The 26191-nt window shown below is 41.1% G+C and overlaps 2 protein-coding genes, 1 long non-coding RNA gene and 2 other non-coding genes across 9 annotated transcripts; 2 read left to right on the top strand and 3 right to left on the bottom strand.

The window, feature by feature from the left end:
• Positions 1-246: 246 nt before the first annotated feature.
• spag17 (sperm associated antigen 17) lies at positions 247-17668 on the bottom strand. Of its 5 annotated transcripts, none has more exons than XM_069518771.1 (49): positions 17428-17668; positions 17037-17171; positions 16693-16752; positions 16376-16504; positions 15999-16131; positions 15550-15738; positions 15197-15366; positions 14823-14969; positions 13825-13900; positions 13585-13703; positions 13107-13307; positions 12111-12215; positions 11830-11980; positions 11445-11660; positions 11290-11327; positions 11066-11182; positions 10609-10763; positions 10425-10525; positions 10265-10335; positions 9729-9989; positions 9487-9601; positions 9000-9140; positions 8694-8804; positions 8322-8491; positions 8124-8232; positions 7594-7748; positions 7329-7431; positions 7026-7180; positions 6771-6891; positions 6233-6678; positions 5837-6022; positions 5547-5689; positions 5135-5265; positions 4813-4946; positions 4541-4729; positions 4185-4298; positions 4039-4090; positions 3719-3809; positions 3559-3609; positions 3117-3210; positions 2857-2968; positions 2628-2667; positions 2396-2460; positions 1882-2018; positions 1418-1518; positions 1255-1315; positions 1016-1163; positions 461-625; positions 247-364 (listed from the first exon to the last, which is right to left on the bottom strand). In XM_069518771.1, exons 1-49 carry the CDS (start codon positions 17530-17532, stop codon positions 336-338), a joined length of 6348 nt encoding a protein of 2115 aa, XP_069374872.1. In that variant the 5' UTR covers positions 17533-17668; the 3' UTR covers positions 247-335. The 5 variants fall into 5 exon arrangements, with proteins under 5 accessions (XP_069374872.1, XP_069374874.1, XP_019951377.2 ...); XM_069518773.1 differs by having other exon boundaries at positions 4541-4726; XM_020095818.2 differs by having other exon boundaries at positions 8334-8491.
• trnag-gcc (transfer RNA glycine (anticodon GCC)) lies at positions 12916-12986 on the bottom strand. The gene has a single exon. It is a non-coding gene; the product is annotated as a tRNA-Gly (tRNA).
• Positions 14536-14607, top strand: trnam-cau (transfer RNA methionine (anticodon CAU)). Its single transcript has one exon. It is a non-coding gene; the product is annotated as a tRNA-Met (tRNA).
• A 15-nt stretch (positions 17669-17683) lies between the features above and the next one.
• On the top strand, positions 17684-18850 carry LOC138406451 (uncharacterized). Its single transcript, XR_011239904.1, has 2 exons — positions 17684-17824; positions 17979-18850. It is a non-coding gene; the product is annotated as an uncharacterized lncRNA (long non-coding RNA).
• Positions 18851-22702: 3852 nt separating this feature from the next.
• On the bottom strand, positions 22703-25345 carry LOC109634691 (DNA damage-inducible transcript 4-like protein). The gene is made up of 3 exons (XM_020095377.2): positions 25207-25345; positions 24955-25091; positions 22703-24118 (listed from the first exon to the last, which is right to left on the bottom strand). The coding sequence occupies exons 2-3, from the start codon at positions 25043-25045 to the stop codon at positions 23631-23633; spliced, it is 579 nt and encodes a 192-aa protein (XP_019950936.1). The 5' UTR covers positions 25046-25091; positions 25207-25345; the 3' UTR covers positions 22703-23630.
• Between the last annotated feature and the right edge of the window lie 846 nt (positions 25346-26191).

Raw genomic sequence — 26191 nt, 5'->3', positions numbered from 1 at the left:
GAGTCACTAAGGTTATCTCTGCAGTAATCGTTTCTATCTGAGCAATTCTGTTACACTGTATATATTCTGATTACACTGTAAAAATGAATTCTACATCTCCTTGTGCTTGTATTGCATGTTATACATGTAATGCATTTTTGACTGTCCACTTTGCTGCTGCAACACAGCAAATTTTCCAACTGTGGGACTAATAAATGACTATCTTATCTCATCTTACGTCTTTTAAAGAACACACAAATGTCTGACTTCATGTGTTAATAAGGATTTTATTTTAAAGAAAACCCCAACAAAATCCATTCAAACTATTCGATTGTGTAGTGGTTTTTGTGTATTCCTCATTGACTTGTTGTGCGATTCAGATTTCCTGCAATTTACAAACAAGAACAGGTTCAGGGATACTGATATTCTTTCCACTCAAAGATGTGTAGTTTGGGTTTATATCTTGGTTTAAGTCACCGACCTGGTTTTGCAGCAGAACTGGTCAGGAGGGTATTGGGTCGTCTGAGTGTGACTCCCTGACCATCTGGCAGACTGGGGGAGGGCTCAAGAACCCTGGAGCTTTTCTTTTTGTGCGCACTGGTGCGGTCCTTGAGCCAAATGTCATACAACCTCTTAGGAAGGATGGGTGAAACTGTTTAAGGACCAATATGACTTCATCATGTATATCACTACACAGATCTAGCTGACTGCAACTGTAGACATTTCACACAAACTATAATTGACTTTCAATTAAAGTTAAATTACTTCAGTTTCCTTCCTCTGAGGGAATTTCATGCTGTTGCCATTTAATTAAAATTTTGAAAACCAGCCTATGAGTCAGACAACATTAAGGAATGCTGAGATGTGATTTCATTAAGTATTTGCAAATTGATATGTCACGAGGACAATAGAAGGCTGAATATTAGCTCATGTGGTTCATGGACAAAAAACTCATTAAGAAAATACTTGAATAGATAATGAAAAGCAAAGTTTTCTTCCCAAGTAAAATGAAAATCTTGATCTAGTTGAAGGATATTCGCAGTGACTGGCAGGTGGAAGATGTCTGTCTCAGTGCGGATGATAATATCCTGGGAGATGTGTTTTTTTGCCTCTACCTCTCCTGCTTGGGCTGTACACACAGTAAACAGCTGAACCTGCAGTTCCACCTGCTGCCCAGTAGCCACCTGGACAAATACGAGTTGATTTAGGGAAAAAGCCAATTCAAACACGAGGAGTAATATTTACTGTAATGATAAGATCCAGATGGAAACGTACAGGCCCAGGATTGTAGATGACACAGAGGCCTGTGGCAGGATGAGGCTGTTTCACGTGAAACCTGCCAGAGATACAGTGACCATCAATTCACCTGTGCCTATCTGAAGTCTAGAACTGCCTGTGTACTCAATCATTCACCCATCATCAGGATCATCGTCCGTACCTGCAGGTGTCAACACCCACGTTCTTCATCTCCACAGTGATGACCGACATGGTGCCCTTCTGCACTGTACCGAAGTCGATGGTGGATGGGAGGAGCTGGAACTGGACACAAACAGAGTGTTGCGTGAATACAGGAGGAACGGTATTTGTTTAACAGTGATAGAGAAACATGTGTATTGAAACGTATGTTGTATATTACAGGATCTCCAGATATGCTCTAAAGTGGCACATCCCCACCTCAAGACGTCACTTGAGAATCATTTTTAATATTCACAGGCAAAATATGGATACAGCATCCCGGCTGTTCAAAAATAAGAAAGGCTTTAAAGAAACACTTGATTACCATATTTACAATGGAATATTTTAACTAAATTAGCTGTGTAATGTAATTAAATGTACAAATATTTGAATTCAAACACAGTTGATCTACTGACATTTAATGTGTGTATCTCAATGTCTGTGTACCTGTTGACTTGGCTCACTGCAGGGTTTAGATATGAGGATAGAGGTCGGTAGTCTGACTTTAGTCCCTCTGGGCTTTCCAGTCACATCCACCTGGACAGACTTATGTGGCCCAGATGAAGCCCTCTGACTGCTTTCACCTGGCACAGAGACACATACAGTAGAACATAGTCACTCTTCCATGTGATTCAAAGTATAAAATCCACCAAACCAACATGACGTCTAACGGGAAAGTAATGTGGAAATCAGATAGTGAATGAGACACGTGTTTGGGGCTCATGACCAACATCTTAAAATGAAACAGAAAAATAGGTTTTACAAGTTTTTCATGTCTTTGTACTATGTCATCGAGAAGCCGGTCAGGTTTAATGTTGTTACTTGTAAAGTAGTTACTGCTTGATTATGCTGCTTCTAGACAATATCTGAGAACAGTCTGGCATTTGACACGTCACTGGTAAGGTATCTGATTGGAAGATTCCTTTGAGCATGAAATAAATGAGAAGGGCAAGGTACAAACCAGCAGTCTGAGGTGTGGGGTTAGTGGGTCTCCTCACTGGCATCCCGTCACTTCCTGCTGCACGACTGAGAGGAAAATACCAGATGTTAAGCAGCGTCGGAACAGCATAAATTAGACAAGTAATTTATGGAATAAAGATACAAGCCTTGCCACCTATTACAACCCAAAAGTGAAAACCTAATTAAACACAAGAAAAACAAAAAACAGTTCGTAGCATGCTTCTCATTATTACCTTGCAGACTGAGAAGGTGTTGGGTTTAAAGGTCGTGGGGCTGCAGTGACAAACACAAATACAGTATATCATACAGAATGTATTTTTATCAAATCCACAATTATAATGCTCTTTAAGCAACTTGGCAACGGCTTTAAATTGAGTTTTACATCACTTTAAGTTATATTGAATTTAGCTTGTGTTTCATCTTAGCAGCTACGAGTAAATCCTTACAAAATCATGACTTAACTGTTCTCTTGTGGAGCATCTTTCAGAAAGGCCCCAGCACTGTCTGACTTAGGGATTGGAGGAAGATCCATGGAGAGACTCTTCATGTCTGGTGCTTGGTTCTGCAGCAGATTCTGGAAAAACACAAAGCTGCATCTCTTAGTGTACATTGTGGATTCCTCTATATAAATTAAGAAATGTTGAAGGAATGTGTGTTCAGACTTATTACTTTTTAGCCACATAAAATGATATACAAAATATAAAAGTGGACATATACAGTACCTGGTACAATGGAATATTTTCTAGGTGGAAATAAGGAACAATGCTCTCCATTCTCAAAGCTGCTCTCCAAGCCTTCTCCTCACACACCTCCTGTCTGACTCACACATGCAAGCAGAGAAAATTACTGATGAGTTGATGGCTGCCAGCACAAAGTGAATCTACCTGTTGCCATGGGAGTGCCATCATTTCCCTTGTTTGTCCATTATCTATCCTGCAATCATCTTTTAGTGGAATTGCAGTTGCTGTACATAACAATTATCTTCAAAGGAGAAACACAGCAACAGCCATATGTATTCCGTTTCGACAATAACACATAAAATATTTACTTCAGGTGTCATCTTAGTCCATTAATGTGTCTCAGAGAATATTTACGAGAAAAAACTAGAATCAATGCTTTTAACAAGGTAATGATTCACTTATTGAGCTGTATCTTTATATTTACCTGTATTGTGCAAGTCTTTCATTCCATTTTGACTCCTTCACATTAACAAAACTGAATAGGAGAGACATTATAATAGTTTAAACCTTTTCAAATATGTAGAAGTGTCATTTTAGAGAGTGTTATTTCACAAATGAACATGTTTCAATTGAATCTCTCTTACCTGACACTATCTGCTGAGCTTGTGTTTTTGGAAATATCTCGCTGTTCATCTTGAGCTCCAATACCTTGGCTGTAAAGACTGCCAATGTCCACTGTGGATACACACAGAAGAATTTAGTGTTTGTGACAAACGACTGAAGTGCATTGGACTTAAAAACACCTTATCATCACACATTTAAGTAAACATTATTGACAACAAACTATATTTTGATGATTAACACATATATATTGGTATCAATAATCTGATTCCAGTCTAGTTCCAGTTCCATTTCAATCTTTCACATAAAATACAAAAATCATAAACACATAAAAGTTGCCCACCTGAAGTCCTCTTCAAAAAGGTGGGATTTGTATCCTCTTCCTCTGTGAAAGACTGAAAAATACACGACATATATATATATAACATATATATTATATACATATACATATGTGTGTGTGTGTGTGTGTGTGTGTGTGTGTGTACTGACCAGGACCAGATTGAGCAGATCACTGGCATGGACACTCTCCTTATTGGTGCGAGGGTCTTTAACCTTCATGGCCTCTGATCGCTGCCTCCTCTCCATCAAGCTCTCGATGTATTCCTACAGTCAGAGCAACATTTTAACATCTGTTTCAATCTTGTGAAAAAATGTCCATAAAAATGTCACAACTGAAAGTAACAAAGGTAGTTTTCAGGTGCCTGCTCCTGCTCTAACCCATTTCGCTCTAAACCACGAGATAAGATAAATATAAAACATAAAAGTTTAAAAAAGCACAAATATTGCTGAGGAAATACACCACCTCATGATCATTTTTAAAACAAAGGATGCTGGATGAGTACTACCTTCAGTCGTGTATCTATAGTATTTTTAAGCAATGTGGTAAATGGTTGGTGCTGGTACAGTTCCCTCATCTCCAGTACTTTAGGGCAGCTCCTGACAGGTTGGTGCTGTTCTGCAGAACCACCAGAACGCTCTCTCAGAGTCAGACCTCGTCCCATGTTGGTACCAAACGCAGGACCTGCGCTTTTCTTCTGAGACAGAGAGAAACACAAATACATGAGGGAAGTGTCAGTGATTGGCCCTGAGTGTGTTGTTTGCCTGTGTGTGCATGTACCTCTATACTAGGGAAGTCATGCCAGCTGCGGTTTCTGAGGTTGGGAGGGGTTATGTCAGGGTTCTGTTTCCCTAGGATCCACTGGGACCACACACTCTGGTGACTGGGCTTTAGGATGGTAATACCAAATTCATCTGGAAGCACAGATACACACATTTTTTTTCTTTCAATAAATAACAGAAAGGATAGAGTGTAATCAACTTACTGTAAAAATATTATGCTTTTAACTAAATAATCGCTACATGACACCATAATACGTTCTTATTGATTCCTCCCCTCTGAAATACTATTGTATTTGTTAATTGAAATGATATTTGTGCACCTTGTGTGTCCGGCAGTGGTTCCTTCCGCACTGCTATGGTAGGGTCAGAGTACGCCTGATGGAGCAGCTTCTCCACAGTTTGAGAGCGCAGCAGTTCAGTACCTGAGCCGTCCTCATGTACCAGAAACAGCCTAGAGGACAAGATACTGTATGTTTTCAAGCTTAAAGTAAAACTCCACACCATTTCCATTCCATCTCACACTATTAATTATGAGAGTTTTTTAGCAATTTGGATATTTTGGAGTCATCACTTAACTAGGGCTTTTCTTTTCCAGTATTAACAATAACCAAATAGTTGAATATGTGCCCCCTGAGTGGTTTATTATTATTATGGTATCTGATAGTTCATAAACTGTTTATGAAGTGAAACAGCTTCAACAGTGTGGAAATGCCAAATACTACGGAAGCCCACCTAGGACAATGTTCTCCATATTTTTCATGGGGCCTGGACACTTCTCTGTCTTCCTCTTCCTCCTCCAGCTCTTCCTCGTCATGTTTCGGTGTGCTTGGAGTGGGACTGACGTTTAGCACTGATACCTGCCCATCCTCCATCACCTGCAACACAGTTTGTTATTGTTTCCAACATTTTAAGAAAAGACGATGAGTACAGAAATGTGTTCAAATTGCATAATTTCAAAGTTATTTATTTTTATTTTTCAGAAGAGTTGTTTTCTCAAGATTCTGATACAACTGATAATATACCTGGAAGTGGTTCCCATCAGTGTCTGTAATATCACAGGCCACTTTGTCTGTGTGACTCATGGTGTAGCTTCCTGGTTGGTTTGTGGGAGTATCCCCCATCGGACTGGGGGTTACAAGTGGGTCAGAGGAGTATACACACTTGCCGTCACTTTGGATCTGCAGGAGCCCCACGCTAGATGGGAACACCTTGGACGCATGAAACAAAGCAGGTTAACAAACGATGATTCTGCCTAAAATAGTCTGTCAACAAATTCTGCAAAATTTGACTCATGTTTTACTTATGTCCTCTGCTTGTCATATCAAGACAGAACTGATATATGTAGGCTAAAAACACTTCCATCAAGATAATCAAACTTTTCTTTAAAAAAAAAAGCATATTTGGTATAAACATCCCACCTGATAGGCTCCTAGGTTGTTCCCAGTGATGACAGTTCCATCAGCCAAAAAGACGTGAGCCGTGTGTCTCTCTGGATACATCACCACTGTAGCGCAGCCCTCCTTCTCCACCAGCATCACTCTCTCTTTGGTCGACACGCCACATGCACTTGTCTCACCAATCTCTTTTGCAAACACACTCTCCACACCATTCGTACACAATGCATTTTCATCACACTCACTTTCATCGCAAACATGCTCACACGCTATCAACTTTGTACGATCTTTCTCCTTGCCACATGTTTTCCCTGCATTGTCCCTGTTTTTCTTGTCTCCAGTGTTGCAAGTATCCCGACTGTACATATCCTCATTGATGCTGTCTGCGCAGCATGTGACACACACACACTCGGTGCAGCTGCATACGCATTCTGAAGAGACGTTAAGAGTCACACTCTCTCGCTGTTCCCCTGGAAAAGTGACAGACACAAGGACTCAGGTTGAAAAACTATACTTGACTAAAAAATGCAATTTGTGAGTGCAGGTTTGCACTGCTGGTCACCTGTGTTTGGTGGTCTTTCTTGGTGGAGACTGGTGATCCGGGTTCCATCTGCATGTTCCACACTTAAAGAGCCATCTGGGTTCTGGACAGAAACCACCAGATCCTCCCTGCTCAGCATCACCTGACACAACAACACATGCCAAGCTCAACCATAGTGTAGAATTAGTGTATTAATGTCAGACTGGGCCCTGTGTCTCTGACAATTTAGGTAACCTGGTAACCTGCATACAATGAGGAGTAATACTGCACTCTTACCTCATGGGTTATGGGGTCTGTAGCCTTGAAGGCCAGAAGAGGGGTGGTGGGTAAGTGTTTGTGTGTGGTCCCCACTGTGCAGATGTGAGCCCCAGAGGGAGTCGTAGTTAACCAACAGCCTCTCTGAGCATCAGCCGTCTTTTCTGTGCTCTGTTCTGTACACACACAAAAGGTACAAAGACAGTATGACACTGTGTATCATTGAAAATTATACTTGATTATCTTCATAGCAGGGGGGGCATCAAATTGCATTAAATAATGGAGAGTGCCCCCTTTTCAGATTCGGCTGCAGTGCAGTCTGACCTTTCATGTTGTCCTCAGTGTTTTCCTCCTCGACCTCAGACTCAGACGCCCACACTGGACCACCATCCCGGCTGGAACTGACTGACCCATCTGCAAACAGCACCTGAAGTACACACAGATGAAGCTAATGGTTCGTGTGCCTGTATGGGTGTAATGTCATCACTGTTATTATAAAGGAATCCTTGATGTTGGGTACTACCTACGCTTAACCAGTTGTAAATGTGTTAGCATGTTTGCCTCTTTATGATTATGTGTGTACGTTTACCTTTGTGGACCCATCTCTCATGAAACGGATCACAGCTCCCTGGCTGGTGACAATGCGGGACAGTTCCTTGGAGAGGGAGGGGTCCAGAAGCTGCCTCACCTCTCCCCTGCCATGGAGAGGAAAGCTCTGTCTCACCAGCACCTCTGAGTCCTCTTCTAGATGCACAAATAATGTGATAAATAGTTGAGAGGGAATATAAGAGGGAATATGATGCACAGAGGATGCATTCATTTCCTGCTTCCTCTTTGCATTTACACTATTTTGTAGACATCAAAATAACTGGCAGTATTCTCTTGAGTGTATGAGTAGGTCAATTTAGACATATTTAGTTATTACATCAGATTAAACTCCTATGATTCATTATTTCATTTTCACGAGGTCCCCAAAATACAAAGATGAGTGTCGAAGGGTTGACGCAATAGTTAAAATTCTCAAATTCTCACCTCAATATACACAAGCCTTTTGTATGAACACACACCTGAGAGTGAGCGTTAACATACTGTACATTTTTAACACTGTGTATAGCTGACCTTGTGTATCCTCTCTCAGAAACTGCAGCAGGAGGCCGTTAGGAACAGACAGGTTGACACTGTTGAATGGACTTGATGGCCGTGCTGGCTGACCTTCACACAACTTGGACTACAAGCGAACACAAGGGGAATAATATAACAATATTGTTCATGGTTAAGATTATCTGTGTATGTGTGTCTTTCTGTGTGTTTATGCACGTTTTGTGAAACCTGGGATTCTTGAGGTCTGTACTGGCTGGATGGGATTTGTTTATTAAAAGGAACTGAATCCATGTCTGTTCTCTTGGAGTCCTGGGTGGAGGAAGAGAGAGGGGAAGGGACAAGGGTGGTGTTGTCTGTGATGTCCCCTTCTGCTTCGTGAGTATTCACTAGAACATCACCAAACAAAACACTGTCAACAGCTTTTTCAATATGTGCCTGCATAGTGAAGAAGATTCAAATGTTTCCAGCCCAAACATAATAACAAGAGTCAAATTGTTTTCAACATTAAGTAAAGACTGAAATACTTAAATACAAATAAAAGCTTCACAAAGGCTTGACATTTTATGAATGAAAAATTAAAACAACCACCTCGGCATTCTCCTGTGGGGCCATAGAAACTGTATGAGAGGCGAACTCCGTTGTTTAGCACTGCTGTAAAGGAGCCCTGCTTCAGTCTTTTCTCCTCCACAGGCTCTGAGACTAGAAATGATGTAAACATAATCATTCACAGGTCATCTTAGTTTGTTCAACTGTACTATCCACAAAATAACTTTAAAAATATTGTAAGTGTGGATGAAAAGAACCCTAAAATTACAATTTCAACAATTTCTCATGCAACCAACTCTCTGGACTCAGGACGGCCCTTTGTTTCTGTGTTGTGTTTAGCATCATTACCTTTACGATCGTATTTTTTGTCACAGGTTTCTTTGTTTTGGGGCTGAGCTGGAGGCCTTGCAGGATGAATAACAGCCTGGTTGATGTGTGTGTAGAAATTATGTCCATCCGTATTCACAGCCAGTTTCATTAGGCAGGAACCTGGATTGAAAACCGCACAAAATGCATGCAAGTTCATCAAAGTACCTATCAACCACTAGATGTCAGCGTTAAAAAACTTCACTTCACTTATTCATTCATTCAGCAAATAACTGTACTGCATCTGCACATTTAATTCCTTTATAACACAAATGTGGCTGTAGAGAGAGGTGTGGCTGTAGACAGAGGTGTTGAGGGAATACCTAAGCTAAGCACAAAAAATGTCCTGTATGTATTGTTTTGTAATGATCTCTCAACATCTAAGCTGTTTGCTGGTATGTGTCCTGAACTGACAATGGTTTGATTTAGTCTGGCTGTCAGCACTTTCCTTGTGCTTCTTGAAAAATACCTTCAACATAGTTGATATTCTCCACAGTGATGTGTCCTCCATCTGAGGGGAAAAGGTGCTGAAGACGACCTGACACATGGATCAACTTCCCATCCATGCTGTAACCTGTGAAGCCCTACACACCATGCATACATAATAATGCATTACTTGTGAGTGGAAACAACTGATCATCTACTATCTGTTTTTATTTTTAATGCAAACCTAAATGCAGCTGATTAAAGTGTTTCTGTGTGAGCCCTCACATTTAAGTGTTCCTCCGCCTGATGCAGCTCCTTGTTTTCCTCCCCAGGGGGCACTGTGGTAATGAAGGACTCTGTGGGGGTCCTAACTGAGCTGCCTGCTGTCTCACCTTTTCTCATCTTGCCACCAGACAAAGTTTTATTATTCTTGTTGTCCGTCAACTTGGCCTCCTCCTTCTGCTGCTTGATTTTCGGTGTATTCTCCCTCTTTGATTTCTTGGCCATCTCCTCCTCCTTCAGCCGCTCCTGCTCCAACTTCCAGGCCTATAACGTCATGCACACATTATTATAAACTGCAGTCAACGTGTGAGGGACTACAAGTAATGAGTGGGGATTGAAGAGGTCTCTCTGGTCCTGTTCTATTTTTAGTAGATAGATGCAAGGATGTCATGGCTGATTTAGAATTGGGTCAAATTGATGCACTGATCTCAGCAAAACAATTCATATTTTAAGTGATCAGGGATTAGACTTTTAGACTGCTGTCTGCAGTAAATGTCAAAATGTCTGAAATAAAACATATTTCATCAGTTGGTACAAACTTTAAGAGAGTCTTTTCTGATGACAGGCTCCAATGTGTCCTCCTCCTCTGCAGAATCTGTAACCTTTTCATCTAGTTTAGGGGAAAACAAAGATTGCATTTGTATGTATGGTATTAAATAAATTATTATTGTCAGAGCCTTCTGCCAAAAGCTACAGCACCTTTTGGAGACTCATCACAGCTGTGTTGAATTGCTTCTCTCTTTAATTCCTCCTCTCTTGTCCAATCTGATATGATATCAGCAACATGTTCCAGATACTTCCTATGAAAAGTTTGTCATCAGTCATTTGTTTCATTCTCAAACAGAAAAAATCATCAAGTGACAATGAGAACTTGCAGTCTGACCTGAACTTGACATCAGTGTGAAGTGCTACATCCCAGGATTCCTTGCAATGGTAATAGGGATTTCTGGGATTGTGGCAAAAAATGTACAGGATGTTGTTGTGGCTTCCTCTGAAGGTGTCAAGGTAGCAGTATTCCTCTGATGCTACCTGCAGTACCTGTGAGTACCAATAAAAAAAATGATTACACAAAATGAATGGTTGTAGAAGCTTTTTTTCTTTAAACCCTGAGATGTACATAAGTGTGTTTCATTCATTTATCACAGAATTTAACAGTCTGTAACTTCACATTAAAAATCCTCCCTGCAAAGAGAATTTAATAATGAACTAACTAATCTGATGCTGATAAGCATTAGGTCTGAACACAATTAGCATATCTAACAACACTAATGAGGTGAGCAACACGTATGGCAGGCAGAACTGTTTACTCATGCTGACACAGATAAGATAACAAATAACACCTGGGGGAAGACTGAAGTGTCGTGGTGTTCAGCGTAATGCCAGTCAAGCAGAGACCTCTGCCTACAGCTCTGAATGTCAGATAGCTCCAGATGGTGACACACTCTCTCACTGAACTGCTGGAGGAAAAATAAAAATGACATGAAACATTACTGGGAGGAAAACATGCTCTTTATTTATTACAAAAATGTCAGAGGCTGCCGTAATGAGAAGATTTGAACAATACCTCTGTTTTACCAGGGTCCTCAGTGAGAAATGTTGGGCCTATAATTTAAATAAATTATGAGGCATGGCAAATTAACACACAGCTGAGAGATATTTGCATATCACAAAATATCACAACATCACAGTTATTGAATGCACCAAACAAGGGTAACATACCTTTAGTCTTTAGTTTTTGAAGGTGCTGTTCAGCGTATGAGTGTGGGTTGTCCCAGGGGATTATTGTGGGTGTCTGCTGCTGCTGTGCTGGTTCCAGTGTTCCCTGTGGTCCTGCAGCTTTCTGTAGTACGTTATTTTGGTCATGCCTGGTCAGTGGCATAGTTTCAAACACACTCTGATGAAGCAGACGCTCCACCTGGGGCCATGACACAACATCTGCAGGATAACATCGGATTATAAAGTCACTCGCAAGCCGGCTAATCGTGAGCTTTTCCCAAGAAAACTGAGGCTGACCAACATCTTCCTGATTGATAGACATTACATTATGCAAATCAACGGTGGGTATTTATTGGGGTGAGTGCCTTTGATAGTTTCTGAACCTGACCATCTGTGCAGTAGTGTTGCAGCTGCTGTTTGGCGGCCATCCAGCAGGAGCTGCTCTTTCTCAGATCAGACACAGAATGGATAAGTTCCATAACTGGAGACAACTTTATCATGGACAACTCCACCGCAGCGGGATCAAAACCCTTCACAGTCTATGAGAAAGTCATATACACACACAAACATACAATGTATGAAAAGGCTTGTGGTCCAAACATAAGGACAAAAAAGACAAAGGGATTACACTAACGATACATATCAAATAAAACAGAAAAATGTATTTACACTGATGTCCCTCAAGCGCAGTGCCCTCTCATCGTGGTGTCTGATAACCAAAGGGTGATCTGACTTCTTCTGAGTCTCCTCTGCTCCAAACTTCTCCACTAGTCTCTAACACAGAAGATCAACGAGAAGCAAATTAGCAAAATATTTTATTCCGCGTAGAGTTTGTCTGAAAAATCAGGAGTTATTGGGGAAATCCTTGGTGAATCTTTACAGTTCCAATAAACAAGTAATTCTCACCTCAAATCCAATCTGGGTTTGGAGACCAGAGATTGTGTGTATTAGGTAAACAAGTGGAATAAAGTAAAATATCAAATATAGCAAATGAACCAGGAAAGAAGGAATCAGAAAAAAAAAGCAACAGATTTCACACTCCTTATAATGTAATAATGTAATTATAAAAACGTCTGAGATTCTCTCCCATGTTTATAGCAGTGTTTTATGGATTCTATTTTTTATTAGAATGAAAATGCAGAAATTATTGTTGTAAGTGAGTCAAATCACCAAAATATTGTTGTCTTAAAGATCATGGTTTTGAAAACCCCCATTTAAAAAAAGAACAAAAGCAGGAAATGAGAGATGAGTGTGATTGCCTGACAAATGCTTTACATCTCCTGTGGAGGCCGGTCTCAGCCATTTCACTCTCCCCCTCACAGAAATCTCAGTCCCCTTATTTCCGTATGTTCAGTGAGACACTCCCCTCCTACCATGACGCAGTAGCTTGATAGGCCTGTAACATGTCCTGCTAACTGTAACATGACCTAGTTTCAAATTTCACAGATCCTCTCCACATCTAAAAGAACTGTGATGCATTGGCCGGGAATCGAACCCGGACCTCCCGCGTGGCAGGCGAGAATTCTACCATTGAACCACCAATGCTACACCTACATACAAATATGATCTTGAAAAAAAAAAAATTTTAGTACAGTAGTACGTACAGTAGTACGTGTGGGCACAAAAGCTGTAGAATTATTTATGTGTGTAGTTCGGGCTTTCTACCTCCTTGTCTTTGTCGCTCTGTACCACCGTCACTAAGCTGTCTAACATGTGGCTTCTGTCCTCTTCTGTGTGCACCAGAGGCAGGAAGCTCTGGAGCATGTAGTCGACCAGCTCACAGTCCAACCAGGAACCATCACTGGGTTTGTGCTTCTCCGCCATGCAGGATTTTGTTAGGTCACACTGCTCAGAGGACAACACCACCTGAAGACAGATTAGGTGAAGTCAATTTGGAATTATAAGTTAAAAAGAACCCTTCCCGGCCTTATTTAAATGGACTGGAACAAAGAACAGTAGTTAATCCCCTTTTAGAAATATCTGAGGAAATGTTAATTAAACCAATGTATATAGTCCATCATTATGTTATTAATAAAAACACTCTTCATGCTGACCTCACAAAAAACAACACTATAAAGTTTTACCTTAAAATAGCAACTTTAAAATAAATTGAATGGCACAATGACTTGGAGAATAGACAGACCTGCTCTAGCATACAGTGTAAGATCAGGGGCACTGAGCAAGCTTCGGGTGGAACCAGGTTCAGTAGGTCGCTATAATAACGCATGTCCACATCTGTAGAGAGAGGAGGCAGTTTGGTCTCTGTCCACAAAGGACAGATGATAGAAAAGAAAAACATTACATTTGTCATTCTAGTTTTTAATTCAAAAACACACACAAGCATTGGCCAAAAATACATGGGAGGGCAGAGAAAGGCTTTTACCTTGGTCTGGTGGGCTTTCCTCCTGCAATGTCTTCTTCTTGGAGTGTGGAGTCATGGGGGGAAGGGTTGGTACATCCTAGCAAGAGAAACACACAACATACTTGGTAATAACTCTAGTAATAGTTTTTGATATATAGAACCTATGAAAACAATAAGCAGCCAACTGATTAAATTGGCTTATGATGCTTTATTTAAGACTGTATGACAATGAACACACATCACTATGATGATCATGGTGGGGGGGGCTTTAAGAGCCATATAACTTCAGCAGCTCTTTCCATTGTTTAAGCTTGTCATCCTGGAGGTTTGTAACTGTACTACAGTACCTTAAGCAAACATTCAGAAATGTCTGTGGTTCCTGCTTATCAAATACTGCATAAATATTTGCAGTTTATTTATATATGTTTTCATACTTAGTGATATTTTCAATTACATTTCATACTTAACTCTTTTTTATGATGTTGTACATACCAAACAATTAGTCTGCAGTGAAGACTACAATCAATAACATCAGGCAGGCTGACATTCATGACTACTTGATTGTATTTCACGTAAAGGTGTCATACAAGCCAAAACAAATACAACTTGATAAAATATCATGTTGTTAGCGATACTACTTCTATACACTAACTGCATAATAATGCTACAGCAGTCCCTACTTTATCAGCCTGTCAGCATGAAAAAGAGCTCAACAAACTACTTAAGCTCAACAGCAGAGTGGCGCAGCGGAAGCGTGCTGGGCCCATAACCCAGAGGTCGATGGATCGAAACCATCCTCTGCTAAGATGGATCCTTTTTTTTTTGTTATGAAAACATGTAATTGAGGATCATACAGTACAAGCAAACAAGATGTTTGAAGACATCAAAATGATCTGAGCAAAAGATTTTTTTAAATGTTTGAATGAGGAAAAAATTGTCTAATAATAAATTAAAATAATCCTTCGTTGAAGCTCTATCATGTGGTAACACTGATTGTCATGTGTACTGTATGTATGTACCTGTTTAGGTGGAAAATCCAACCCAACAACAGTGGGTACACTGATGAGCTTGATGTTGTCTCGGTAGTGCTGATGCTGCCTGCGCCAGTCCAAACAGTCATAGATGAGATTGGCAACACTGTCAAAGACTCGACTTCCCAACTCCAGCTGGACGCACAGTAAACCCACATAAAGATGAGAATCAAAATCAAGTCATAGTCAATGTCCGACAAGCAAACACAGTGAGACACAGACATTGAGACAGACAGTGCTTGAGAGTGATGAAAACGAACAGCAAGAAGGTGAGTCAAAACACAGAACATGCAAGAAAAAGAAACAATATTTTATATGAGAAAATCAATACTGAGAACACATCTACAAAACATATATCTCACCACAGACTCCTGTGGCTGGATCGACGGTAACAGATCTGGAACAGTGTAGCTGAGCTGAGCCACATTGTGAAGCTTGGAGTCGAGAGGTGCGCTGTCCAAAACTGGTCTCAGGCCTGACCAGAAAAGATCCAGTCTACTGGCCCGTGCAGCCCGCTCCATGCTAGACGAGTCTGTGATTTATTGAATCAATTTATTCCTCAAATGTATTAAAAATGAATCATCTCAACTGTAAGTATGAAATATTCACTCCTTAGATTAAGTACACTGATATGTTTGAAAGCATGTCTAAGCTGTGACCTCTGCCTCATCAAATGGGTGAAGAGGGGGATACACAAATACTGGAAGATATTTACCTGCATCCAACACTGGAGATGTTCTCTGACTCTGCTCGTTGCACTCAGAGGTGTGTTGTTCCTCCTCTGAACACAGCTTGATGACATTGGCTACATGTACACCAATGGCATCAAGGACCGCGATCAGGTGGGGCTGGTGGAAACCCAGCACCAGGATGTAGTGCTGAGGACCATCGTCAGGCTCATCATCTGCACCCACACGCATATAAACACAAAAGTATGTTAACACCTGTACACACGAGCTCTTGTGTATAATAATTTCTCGTAATTTTTTACATATTGAAAATATATTCCCCTACTTGTTGCACTGCTGTAGTTAATTATTAGTGTTATTTGATGCTCTGTTGTGGTGTGTGTGTGTGTGTGTGTTTGTTGGCACCAGTTAGGAGGAAGTGTTTGTGTGTTCATGGGATATTTTTTTGTCGAATATATACTATCTGACTTTTTACCTATGAATATAAGTGGCCCATCATCCCTGCGTTTGAGTTTGGTTTTCTTCTCCTTGGACGGCAGACCCTTTTCCTTTTTGTCAGAGACCTTGTTGACAGGGGGTGAACAGGCCTTTGCCCTCTCGTCCGAAGCCTTAAACAGAAATGGACAGACAAAATGGCACAAAAAAACCCAAAGGAAACAGTTCAGCTCAAGTCACTTCATAGTCTGTACTATGATGATTGGCAAGCAGCTTTTCAGTGCAGAAAAAAGATTCAAGGAACATGGCAACACTTTATAGTTGACCATAACCTGAATGTAAATCCACTCACCATCCAGGACTGTTACTAAACCTTTAACACATGCAACAGCTTCACATATATGAAGAAGCACTCACCTGCTCAGCCGCCCTCCTCTTCTGATCATTTGTTTTGACCTCAAGCAGCTGGAATTTCAGTATTTTTGCCATCAGGTCACAGGAAATCTCTTCTCCTGCATCCAACTGCACCTTGGCAGACTCTGTAACCTGCACATACAAAAACATATGTGTCACAAAAGAGCAAAGTCTTTGCACTTACACACACACAAGCACACATGCAAAGATTAAAGTACACCAGCACACAGTTTCTTTTCAGATAGTGCTACACTGGCCAACTGCTAATGAAAAAATATTGAATCTCTGCTAATTTCCCCTCTGAGACATCTCAAACTTACCTCATAGAACATGGGGACATCATCAGGTTTTTTTGTTTTTGGATTTCCCAATTCATGGATCTGTAATAGAGTTGGACAGAAGAACATTTTCAGTTTACAAAATACAAGGAGTTTGAGCTGCTCTCACTCAGTACAGTGGGATGTGCAAACAAAGTGGAAAAAAGCTGAGATAAAACAGAAACAGATAATTCATACAAATGGAATAAACCAAACACCGTGACACAAATATATCTTTTAAATATGTATCACACCAGGCACAAGATGTTCAAGACAGTGAGGAAGAGGTTTGGTGCTACAAGAACAAAAACAGCTAGGAGACACAAATAACCACAAAGAAAGTTGACCTTTGCAATGGTGCTGTCCAGAGTCAACAGGGTGAACAGTTTGCGTTGAGGTCTCTGCACGGCCAGAGCCTGGACCAGCTCCTCATCCTCAAGACTTCTCCCGACCACCAAGCACACACAGGCCCGCCATGAGTCCTGGAGAGAGTGAGCACAACAAGCAACACGCGTGAAGGGCGTGAACACACCTCCCCTCCTTCTGAACACAAGCTCTGAAGCTCGGCAGTAACTTCTACCACGGAGCAGCACGTGTGTTCCTCAGAGTTTGGTTCATGTCACCGAATCAAGAAACAGTTTGGAAGATGAAACAGCCAAACGACACCTGCGGCTAACACGCGTGTAGCATTTCAGACGCTGTAGCTAGCAACGCTGGCCCCGCACCAGGTGTACCGACCTCTTCGAAGGGCGCCCCGGTGAGGCCAGCCTCCCAGTTCCTGTTGGCCACCGCTGCTGTGTCGAGCTTCTTCGCTGAGCCCTTCTTACTCACCTTAGGAGGCATTCCCTGTCAGTGAGTGCGAACTACAGAGAACACAGACAGTCACAGACGCTCACAGTCACAGACACCGAATCAAAAACACATTTAGAGAAAAGTTTCTGTGGCCCGCTGTCTGTGTTGCCACTGGCAACCGCGAGAACGCAAGGTGTAAGAAGTTGACGCTTCCTGTACTCCTTCAAAATAAAAGCGCGACAACGGTTCTTTTTCAATATTAAAGAGGGAGTTCAGCCATTACCTTCTCACCACCAGTAGATTGGACTCAAAACACTTCACCCAACCCTCCATCGGCATATTGGTGAGTGGATCATGAGTGAATTTAATTTGTTTTTACCTGCTGTCAGTTTTTGTTACGACTTTGGCACAAAATATTTCCTTGTCAAAATAAATGTTTTTGTCATGATATTTTTTAAGGTAACTCTCACTGAATAATTATTCTTTTTCTCCACCAGATGGCAGTAAGATCTCCTAGAAGACTCCAAATGCACCTGGACAAACCATTAATCCAAAACACTGTAAAAATCAAATACACCAGCTGCAGTTTTAGTGTTTGACATACATTAAAATTATTTTCTCTCAATATAATAGTACCATTGCACAATAAAGTGATCCAAAAGCTGTTGGCACATGGCATCCAAAAGTTAACCAATGCATAGAATAATTTATTAGTTTGAACTCTTTAAAGAGCAACTCTGTTTGTTCCTGTCACTAAATGAAGAACTTGGGTGACAAAACCGACCAACGTTATGAAAGGCTGATTTGTTTCCACTGCCAGAATTTAAGTACCCAAAGCATCTCAGGGATGAGGACATGAGCCAAGTAACAAGAAAACATGTCAAATAGAGAGTCTGATCTGATATACATGAATCTGAATCTAGAGTAGAATGATTGACAAAATTCAGACAATGCATCACAGGGGATTTAAGTATGACCAGGATAATTTAAAGGAAAGGAAGCTTTTGAATGTTAATCAGGTGAATACTGAAGTGGAATGAAGATATTGTATTAAATGAATAGAAATGAAGAGAGAGAGGAGAAAGGGTTTGTGGCCACTTCACCACTCCCACACACTCTCAGGCTACAATTAAACAGACAGGATTTCATAATAATGATAATTTGCCTTTTATTATGCTTTCCAATATAATCCCATTATTAGAAGGAAACACTTTTATTCTGTATTTAAAGTCAAAATGTTAAGCAAGCCTTGCAAGAAGAAAAATACTAAATGTATGCCTGTTCTTTTTGTTGCCTGTTTGTATCAGTACAAAGCTATTCACCATTTTTATGAAATGAAGATAAATCAATAAATGCACGGTCAATGATCCTTTTACTTTTATTAGTTTCTTTGCAACACAGCTGACATTTCAAGAGACTTAATGACACCAGAGTTGAACTTTGATCATTCACAAGGGTAAAACTGTCAACCTAGTTCATGTTTACTTTGGGATTTGTCACAGCATATACAGATACTGCGCATTATATTCCCTTTCTTTATAGAAGCCTATTTGTGCTGTGCAATCTCAATGAAATGAAATGCATCTGTCACAATTTGTCATTGCTTTAATAAAAAAAATCTTATGCATAATGGAAATCCATGTCTGAAGCCAGCAGTGCATTAGTTATGGAGGAGTTGTCAGCTCCAAGCCCTCCAGAGGCAGCACCCAACCAAGGTCACACACCAACCAGATAAACACTGTAGTGACATTTAAGTAACACTCATTCACACAAATAGCAAACAGCATAGCAACATCTCAAAATATCCATATTTTTTTAGGATTTACTCTGCTGTCAAACATGTGCATCATGTGTCTGTTGGTGCTATTTTGTTACATTTAACAGCAACAGAACTGGTTAATTTAAGAACTTCACCCTCTTGTTACTCAAACTAATGCATCTCACAGAAGTTGAAGTAATCTGATCAGAGCAAGAAGTTCTTGACTTTAAATGTAAAACCAGAAGCAGGATTCAAATCATACTGGAGCCACTAAAATGGCAAAGGAAGATAGGACACAATGTTATTGGCAGTTACGATGGCGATGCTTTGCACCTCGAGGTATCTGTGACCATGGGCAGCAATCAATTTTAAAACATGTGCTCGGAAACTGCACCACACTGTATTTAGATGGTCTTTCAAATATCAGCAGCTCATAAAGCATCAAAGATTTGATTTTGATTGACACGTTGACATGAGGGCAAAACTGAATAATGAGAAAAATAGAAACCTTAATTAGTTCTGTAATGTAAAGCTTGTTGTTTCCATTTTTCTGGTCATTGTTTACCACATGACTTGGACCAATTTGTTGACTTCACCAGATCCACATTGTACTAGATTAAAAAAGTTTAAAGCACTTTAACATTAACGAGCTCTTAACAAGACTGCATAGACTGTATATAAAGAAATCTCCCCAAGATTAAGCCAAAGTGTCTCAGTGTCCATCTGGTGGCTGGCTGAAGAATAGGTCATAAGCCCCAACTTCTCCGTGTTAGGGAATGGGACAGTAAAAGTCAAAGTTATGCATATCCTGGCAGGAGATCAGTGGTGAGGCTCCATCCCATAATCCCTACTCTGCAGACTCTGGCCCCAAACATGCAAAATGGCGGGCTTCGTATCCAGGAACTTTTGGCTTCATTTCTGGATGGTGGAAGGAAATCGATTCGTCATCTTAAGATATGTTCCACAGTCCTGCTTGGTGCCCTCTGTGTGTATTTAACTTTGTGTACTGTGTTTGTAAGCGATTTTAATAACACATCTTTATTATTAAATAGAATGAAATAGAATGCTACAATTACTGAACCATGTGCTGGATTGAGTCTGTTGCAGGACTATGAGCACTGTCCCTCAGCCTGTGTTTACTCCTGTCAGATCGCACTGAAGCGTCAAAGTGATTTAAAATTCCTTTCACCAACATCACACGTTGCCAGCTCCAGTGGCAGCAAACGGCCGTGAAATGCTGGAGTGTATGAAAGATTTGAATTTCAATACGCAGGAACCATGTGATACAACGTCAGCAAAGAGCAAACCACAAGCTCATGTTTACCATGGAAATATCACTCTCAGTCAAGGGGGAAGTCAGTGTTTTGATTTGTTAGTGGCTCACGACCACTGACCCCAATGAAAATGACATTTGGACATATTATATTAGTCAGTGACATTTCAAATAAACCTATATAGTCAGAAAATAACAAGGCCTCATGAGTATTAGGGTCTCATAGGACAGCTTGTATAGTAATAGATTGTCCAAAGTCATGTACTGTTACTATTAATTATACTTCTCACCCTAGAAACACTATGACAGATTGATATTAAAAACTAAGATACACGAATACAGGTCTGATCAGATCGATTGGGAATATCATGTAAATTAACATGAAGAATAAAGATGATAATGCACAGAATTAATTGCAAACAAAATCACAATTATTGTTTTTTATGTAGATTATGCACAAAAACTCTTCAGAGACAGATAAACATATCTCGGCCATAAAATAAACCCAGTCCCAGGGTGACAGGCATGTTCCCAAACATGATCAGATATCCACTTTCTAAGAAGGAGGCTGTTCTTTGGCTCAGGAAGGAAACGGGAAATGATGCCCTGCTCGTCTCTTGGGAAACAAACAGCCTTATCCAGTGACTCGGACACCCATGTGGGGAGGGAGCAGCAACTCGAAGCTGGTAAACATGTATAGGCCATCAATGCCATGTGTTGTTTAGGTAGTGCACATATGACGGGGAAAGGCCTATTTCACAATATGGAGGCGTCATTTAAAACCCCACTATGTGCAATGAATGGTGTTGATACTGAGGTTCTCAAGTGCCACCAATAGATGCCTGAGCTTCAGTGAATGAGCTGACAGAGCCAGGTCATGCAGTTCAGGTTCTTTGGGCTGCAGCAGCATGAAAAGGCCTTCAGTACTTTTCCATGAGGGTCCAGCTATGTGTGTCCCTCAACAGGAGCATTAGTTTTCTCCGTCTTTCTTTAGACATACAGCACAAAAGAGGATGTATACACTGTAAACATCACACCTTAAAGGGGCTCAACAAAGATTCTCAAAAAGCTTTGAAGGCTGGATGAAATATTAAAGTATTGATTTTAAAAGGAATAGTCTGACAATTTGAAAAAACAACCCTAGTTTGCTTTCCTTCTTTTTCCCCCAAATGAATGATCGGTTATATTGTCAATTGCAATGTTAAATATCACAGAGTGTATTAGTTTTCCATACAACACATATTTTAGACATTCAGTATACAGTACAGTAGTCAAAGGGTTAAATGTAAGTCTGCACAGTGTTGTATACATTTATGGGCTGCACAATGCAAACTTGTACTACTGGCCCACTTTAGCACAGCAAAGCAAAGGCGACGGCACGTACGTGTGACACTGGGTAAATGATCACTGGTGCTTTGTCCCGTCACAATGACGACGATGCGTCTTTGCCAAGATCATGTGCTCCGGTCATTAGTCCACTGAAACCATGTCAGCCTGTTCACTCGTTTGTGCAAGAATGGTGGCTGAGTGCGTGATTGGTCTAATTTTATATAATCAACAAACAGTAGTTCACCATCAGCAGCGTACTTAGTTTAAAATTCATGTAGAGACAAAGATGAAAGCGTGAATCACAGAAAAAGGGTCTCAGGCACAAATGTCCCACACAAGTGTCAAAGTCTTTGATTCATCGGACTCTCATTAGTATGGTTCACAAACAGAGGCCCTCAAAATCACTATGGAGACACCTCCATTAAAGAGAGTGAGAGAAATGTCACACAAACTCTGCAGGTTCACACAAGCAGCTGATGTGCTTATATAAACAGCTGCAGCCGTGCACAAGCTGCTCCTTGTGTACAATGTTGACCTGACATGAAAAAATATCTCCAACAGCAGCAGGATTTATTGGAAAAAATCAAATGGTTAGTTGGGTGATGAATGAATCCTTCTTGATGGGGTCATTTTTGTATTTTTCCATCTAAGATTCAGTCTACTCTTGTAATTACTGATGTTTGATGTATATTAAGTCATTTTACAGTAACTGCAAGGGATCTTTTTGTTATACCAGTGATGATGCATAACATTGTTATTAGAGATCTTGTTTCGTTCTCCTGCACACTGCAGCACGCTCGTTAACAGCTCCAGGGTCTGAACAATGTTTTGTGGGTGCTAAACAATTAATCAGACAGAAATGTTATTTAAGGTTGAAATAGTTTTTTTATTGTCTAATAGACAAGGCCTAGTTTTCCATCAACAAGAAGTTCAAATGGCACCAAAAACATTTGAAAAATTACTGGGAATTCACAAAGAAAAAAAAAATCCGAGCTCATCCCAGTTAATGGATAACATAAAAACAAATACGCTTTTACATTTTGGTTAACCATCCTTTTAATAATCTATAAAGTTTGTACATCGAAAAGGCATGTCTGGGGAGGAGGGTATAAAATTAAAAAAAATGCAATAAAACATTTATACTAAACGTACACACATCTGTGATCGGAGTGAAAAAAAGGACATTTAAGGCATCAACATTCCCTTAGTGCGAGAAGCCCACACCAAGACAGCAGCATCTTCACAAGACATCGTCTTAAATACAGCATCGTACAACTATAGCTACATATGGCCCCCAAAGACTAAACTCAGTCTCCTATTCAAGCCTCGGTGTATTAACTGTTGCTGAACACATTCAATGTATCTGGAAACACTCAGATGCATCAACAAAGTGGCAAGTGTCTTTAACAAAAGTGTACCCACAGCATGTCCCCTCTCAATGTTGATGTGAACATAGCTTTACATTCATCTGCAAAATGTACTTTCTAAAATTGTGTTGAGTAACAATCGATCTTATAAGGGGAACAAAACAACATTCAGGATATTACAATGTTGCTGATAAAAATGCACATTTAGAAACACTGAAGCCAAACGCAGAACCATCGGGCTCATTTGTGCACAAACTTTAAACCCTCAAGTTCAAATCTGACAGATTGTCTATGTAGAGCTGAACCGATTGTACAAAAACAATGTAGAAAACATGACACCATCAGCAGTGTCATTTACATTTGGGCAGAAGTGCGTTTACCCACAGGAAACTCTACACCCCAGTCTAATCCCTCCCATAGTTCAGCACTCCTCTACCACGGTACCAGCCGAGGAGGAGTACAGTTTTTTCTTGACAAGACGGAAACCTGGACTCAATTTAAGTACATGCCTGAAAGTAGGGGCAAAGCAGGTTCCCATAAAGAGGTCCCGTAGGCTGGGCCAGGCAGTGCCGTCCTGCTTGAACACAAGAGTCAACTCAAACGTGGGAACCACGGTGGCATCGTACACGATGCGCTCCAGCCGCTTGCAGCCCTTGTCCAACTCCAGGTGGACGTAGAGGACGCAGCCACGCAGGCCGCAGGGCTCGCACGACGCCAGCCGCAGTACCTCGCGAGCTATTCTGCGAGTTAACTTCTCTGGTACCAGCACAGAGGAGCAGTGCAGCGTCGTCTTCTTGGCTCGTGACAGGCAGTTTTCAAACATCTTGGCCAGCTGTTGACAGGTTCTGTCCTCAGCCACATCTGCATTCCTCTGGGGCTCAGCCAAGCAGTGATCCCAGAAATCCAGTTCTGAGGAACAACGCAAGTTCTACATTTAGGAACCAAGGCCACTTTACATGTAAACAACAACATGCCAAGTACCAGGGGAAAAGATAGGCTGACAAAATAACATGCACAAATCATGGTTTCTGTCCATTTCGAAGTATTGACCCATAGGACACTACATGCATGTGGTTAAGGTAAGGGATCCTAGGGATGGGTGACTGGGGCAAACATTTTAAAGATGAAAACTTTATTATCACAATAAATGACACATTATTTCTAGTTTAAAGATTGATTTTTGTTCCTGACTTAAGGTTGTGCTTTTTAACTCTTCTTTATGAACAGAGAGGAGACAAATATTTCACAAATCTGAGGTGAAACATGGAAACAAACATGTGACACCTCCTCACTGTGCTTGCACAATGCATAAGCAATAGATCTCTATATATGTGATTTCTGTTTGCTATATTGCCATTGATGAAAATGATGTTGCAATCATCATTTCATTATCCTAATTGATCTGCTTTTGCATCCTCTCTGGAGATTGTGTGTCAAAAATAAAAACTGCTCAAACACACAAAACATGAACAAGGGAATCAAACCAACGACAACAGGCTCAGTGCAGTGTGAACCTCCTGCTCTGGTCACTGACAGACGCAGTTAGTGGATGAGCGGTGCCTCTGTGCAGAACCAGGCTACAGGGATGACTTCATCTTCTTGCTGGCTCCCCCCTCACCCCGCCCCTCCGCTGCTGCAGCCATGCACCACACACAGTGATAAACAAGCGCACCGCCGCTGGAAGTGTCCCCAAACTAGCCTGTTAGCTCCAAAACACACGCAAACACAAGCAGGTCGGCGTGTACCTTTCTCTATGCAGCTCTGGTCGTATCTCCTGTCGACCAGGTCCGAGATGCACTCGCTGCTTTTGGTCTTTAACGTGCTTGTGGCGACCATGGCGGCGGCGCTGGTTCTTCCAGGAGTTTGTTTCAGCTGAAGCTGCCTGAAAAACACAGCGACACGTTAGCGTCAATTAAACCCAGGCGGCTAATTACGGCGGGTGTTACCCTGTGACACATGCAGCTGCAGCCCCGTGAAGCTAACAGCGGCTCGCTCACCGTCTGCGAGAGGGAAACCACAGCTCGTCTGGATGAACACACACACACACACAAGATACTTTTCTTCTTCTGCAGCCAAATCACAAACACGCACTGACTGCAGCACGCAAACTTCTGGGGGCTACTTATACCTTCAACGCTATCAGCTGACCAGAAGGTTCGACCAACCACAGCGAGTCTCCCAGGCTAAGCTCTGCACCGATTGGCTGCGAAAAGGCTTTAAATTTAAATGATTGACCAATGGCCGGGGAGAATATTTTGTGTTGCTACGTGGACGGGGCAGACTGCTGGCTGGAATCATAGACCGTGTATAAAGTATGTAGGGTCAATATAAAGTTATACACAGCATTTAAGGAAAATTAAGAATGTGGACAGATACACAGCTCTACACATCATATGATTATGTAAAAAAGGTTTTCTGATTGGTTTTCACTTCATTGGTTTTCTCCCACTGGGATGTAATTCTGTGCAAAATAAGTAAAACCTTCCCCACATGTCTAAAACATACAAAAACAGACATATTTGGCTTGTGAGCATCTGATGGGGGTGTGCGTGTCCTGGTTTACCGAGCCAAAAATGCCTTCTCAAGTCATTACACTTTTGGGCGTCACAGATCTTAAAGACATTTGGCATGTGGATGTGGAGGGAGATATGGACTAATGATGTTTTAACTTCTTAGGGGGAAGATCCATTGCTCTGTGACCTATATTAAGGGAGAATTTCATTGATACCTGTGACGGTGTGGTGTGATGATTTGACATGAAATGATCCACTGTAATTAGATAAACAAGCACCTCCATGAATAGTACATTTGGCAGGTAGAACAGTGTGCAGTTGTTGGGCTGTCAGCAGTTTATCCCTCATCATACGCTGTCTCAAGAGAAATCTTGTCCCAGTAACTGGATCTGCCCCACTTCACCCACAGCGTGCAGCTCTGCTGGCTTAAGGGTAATGGAATCCAGTGGATGAGAGAGAGAGAGAGAGA

This window comes from Paralichthys olivaceus, chromosome 22 (genome assembly GCF_024713975.1).
Source record: "Paralichthys olivaceus isolate ysfri-2021 chromosome 22, ASM2471397v2, whole genome shotgun sequence".
Lineage (NCBI taxonomy): Eukaryota > Metazoa > Chordata > Actinopteri > Pleuronectiformes > Paralichthyidae > Paralichthys > Paralichthys olivaceus.
Note: the sequence above shows the minus strand (reverse complement) of the source record. Positions and strands in the feature narration are given on the sequence as shown.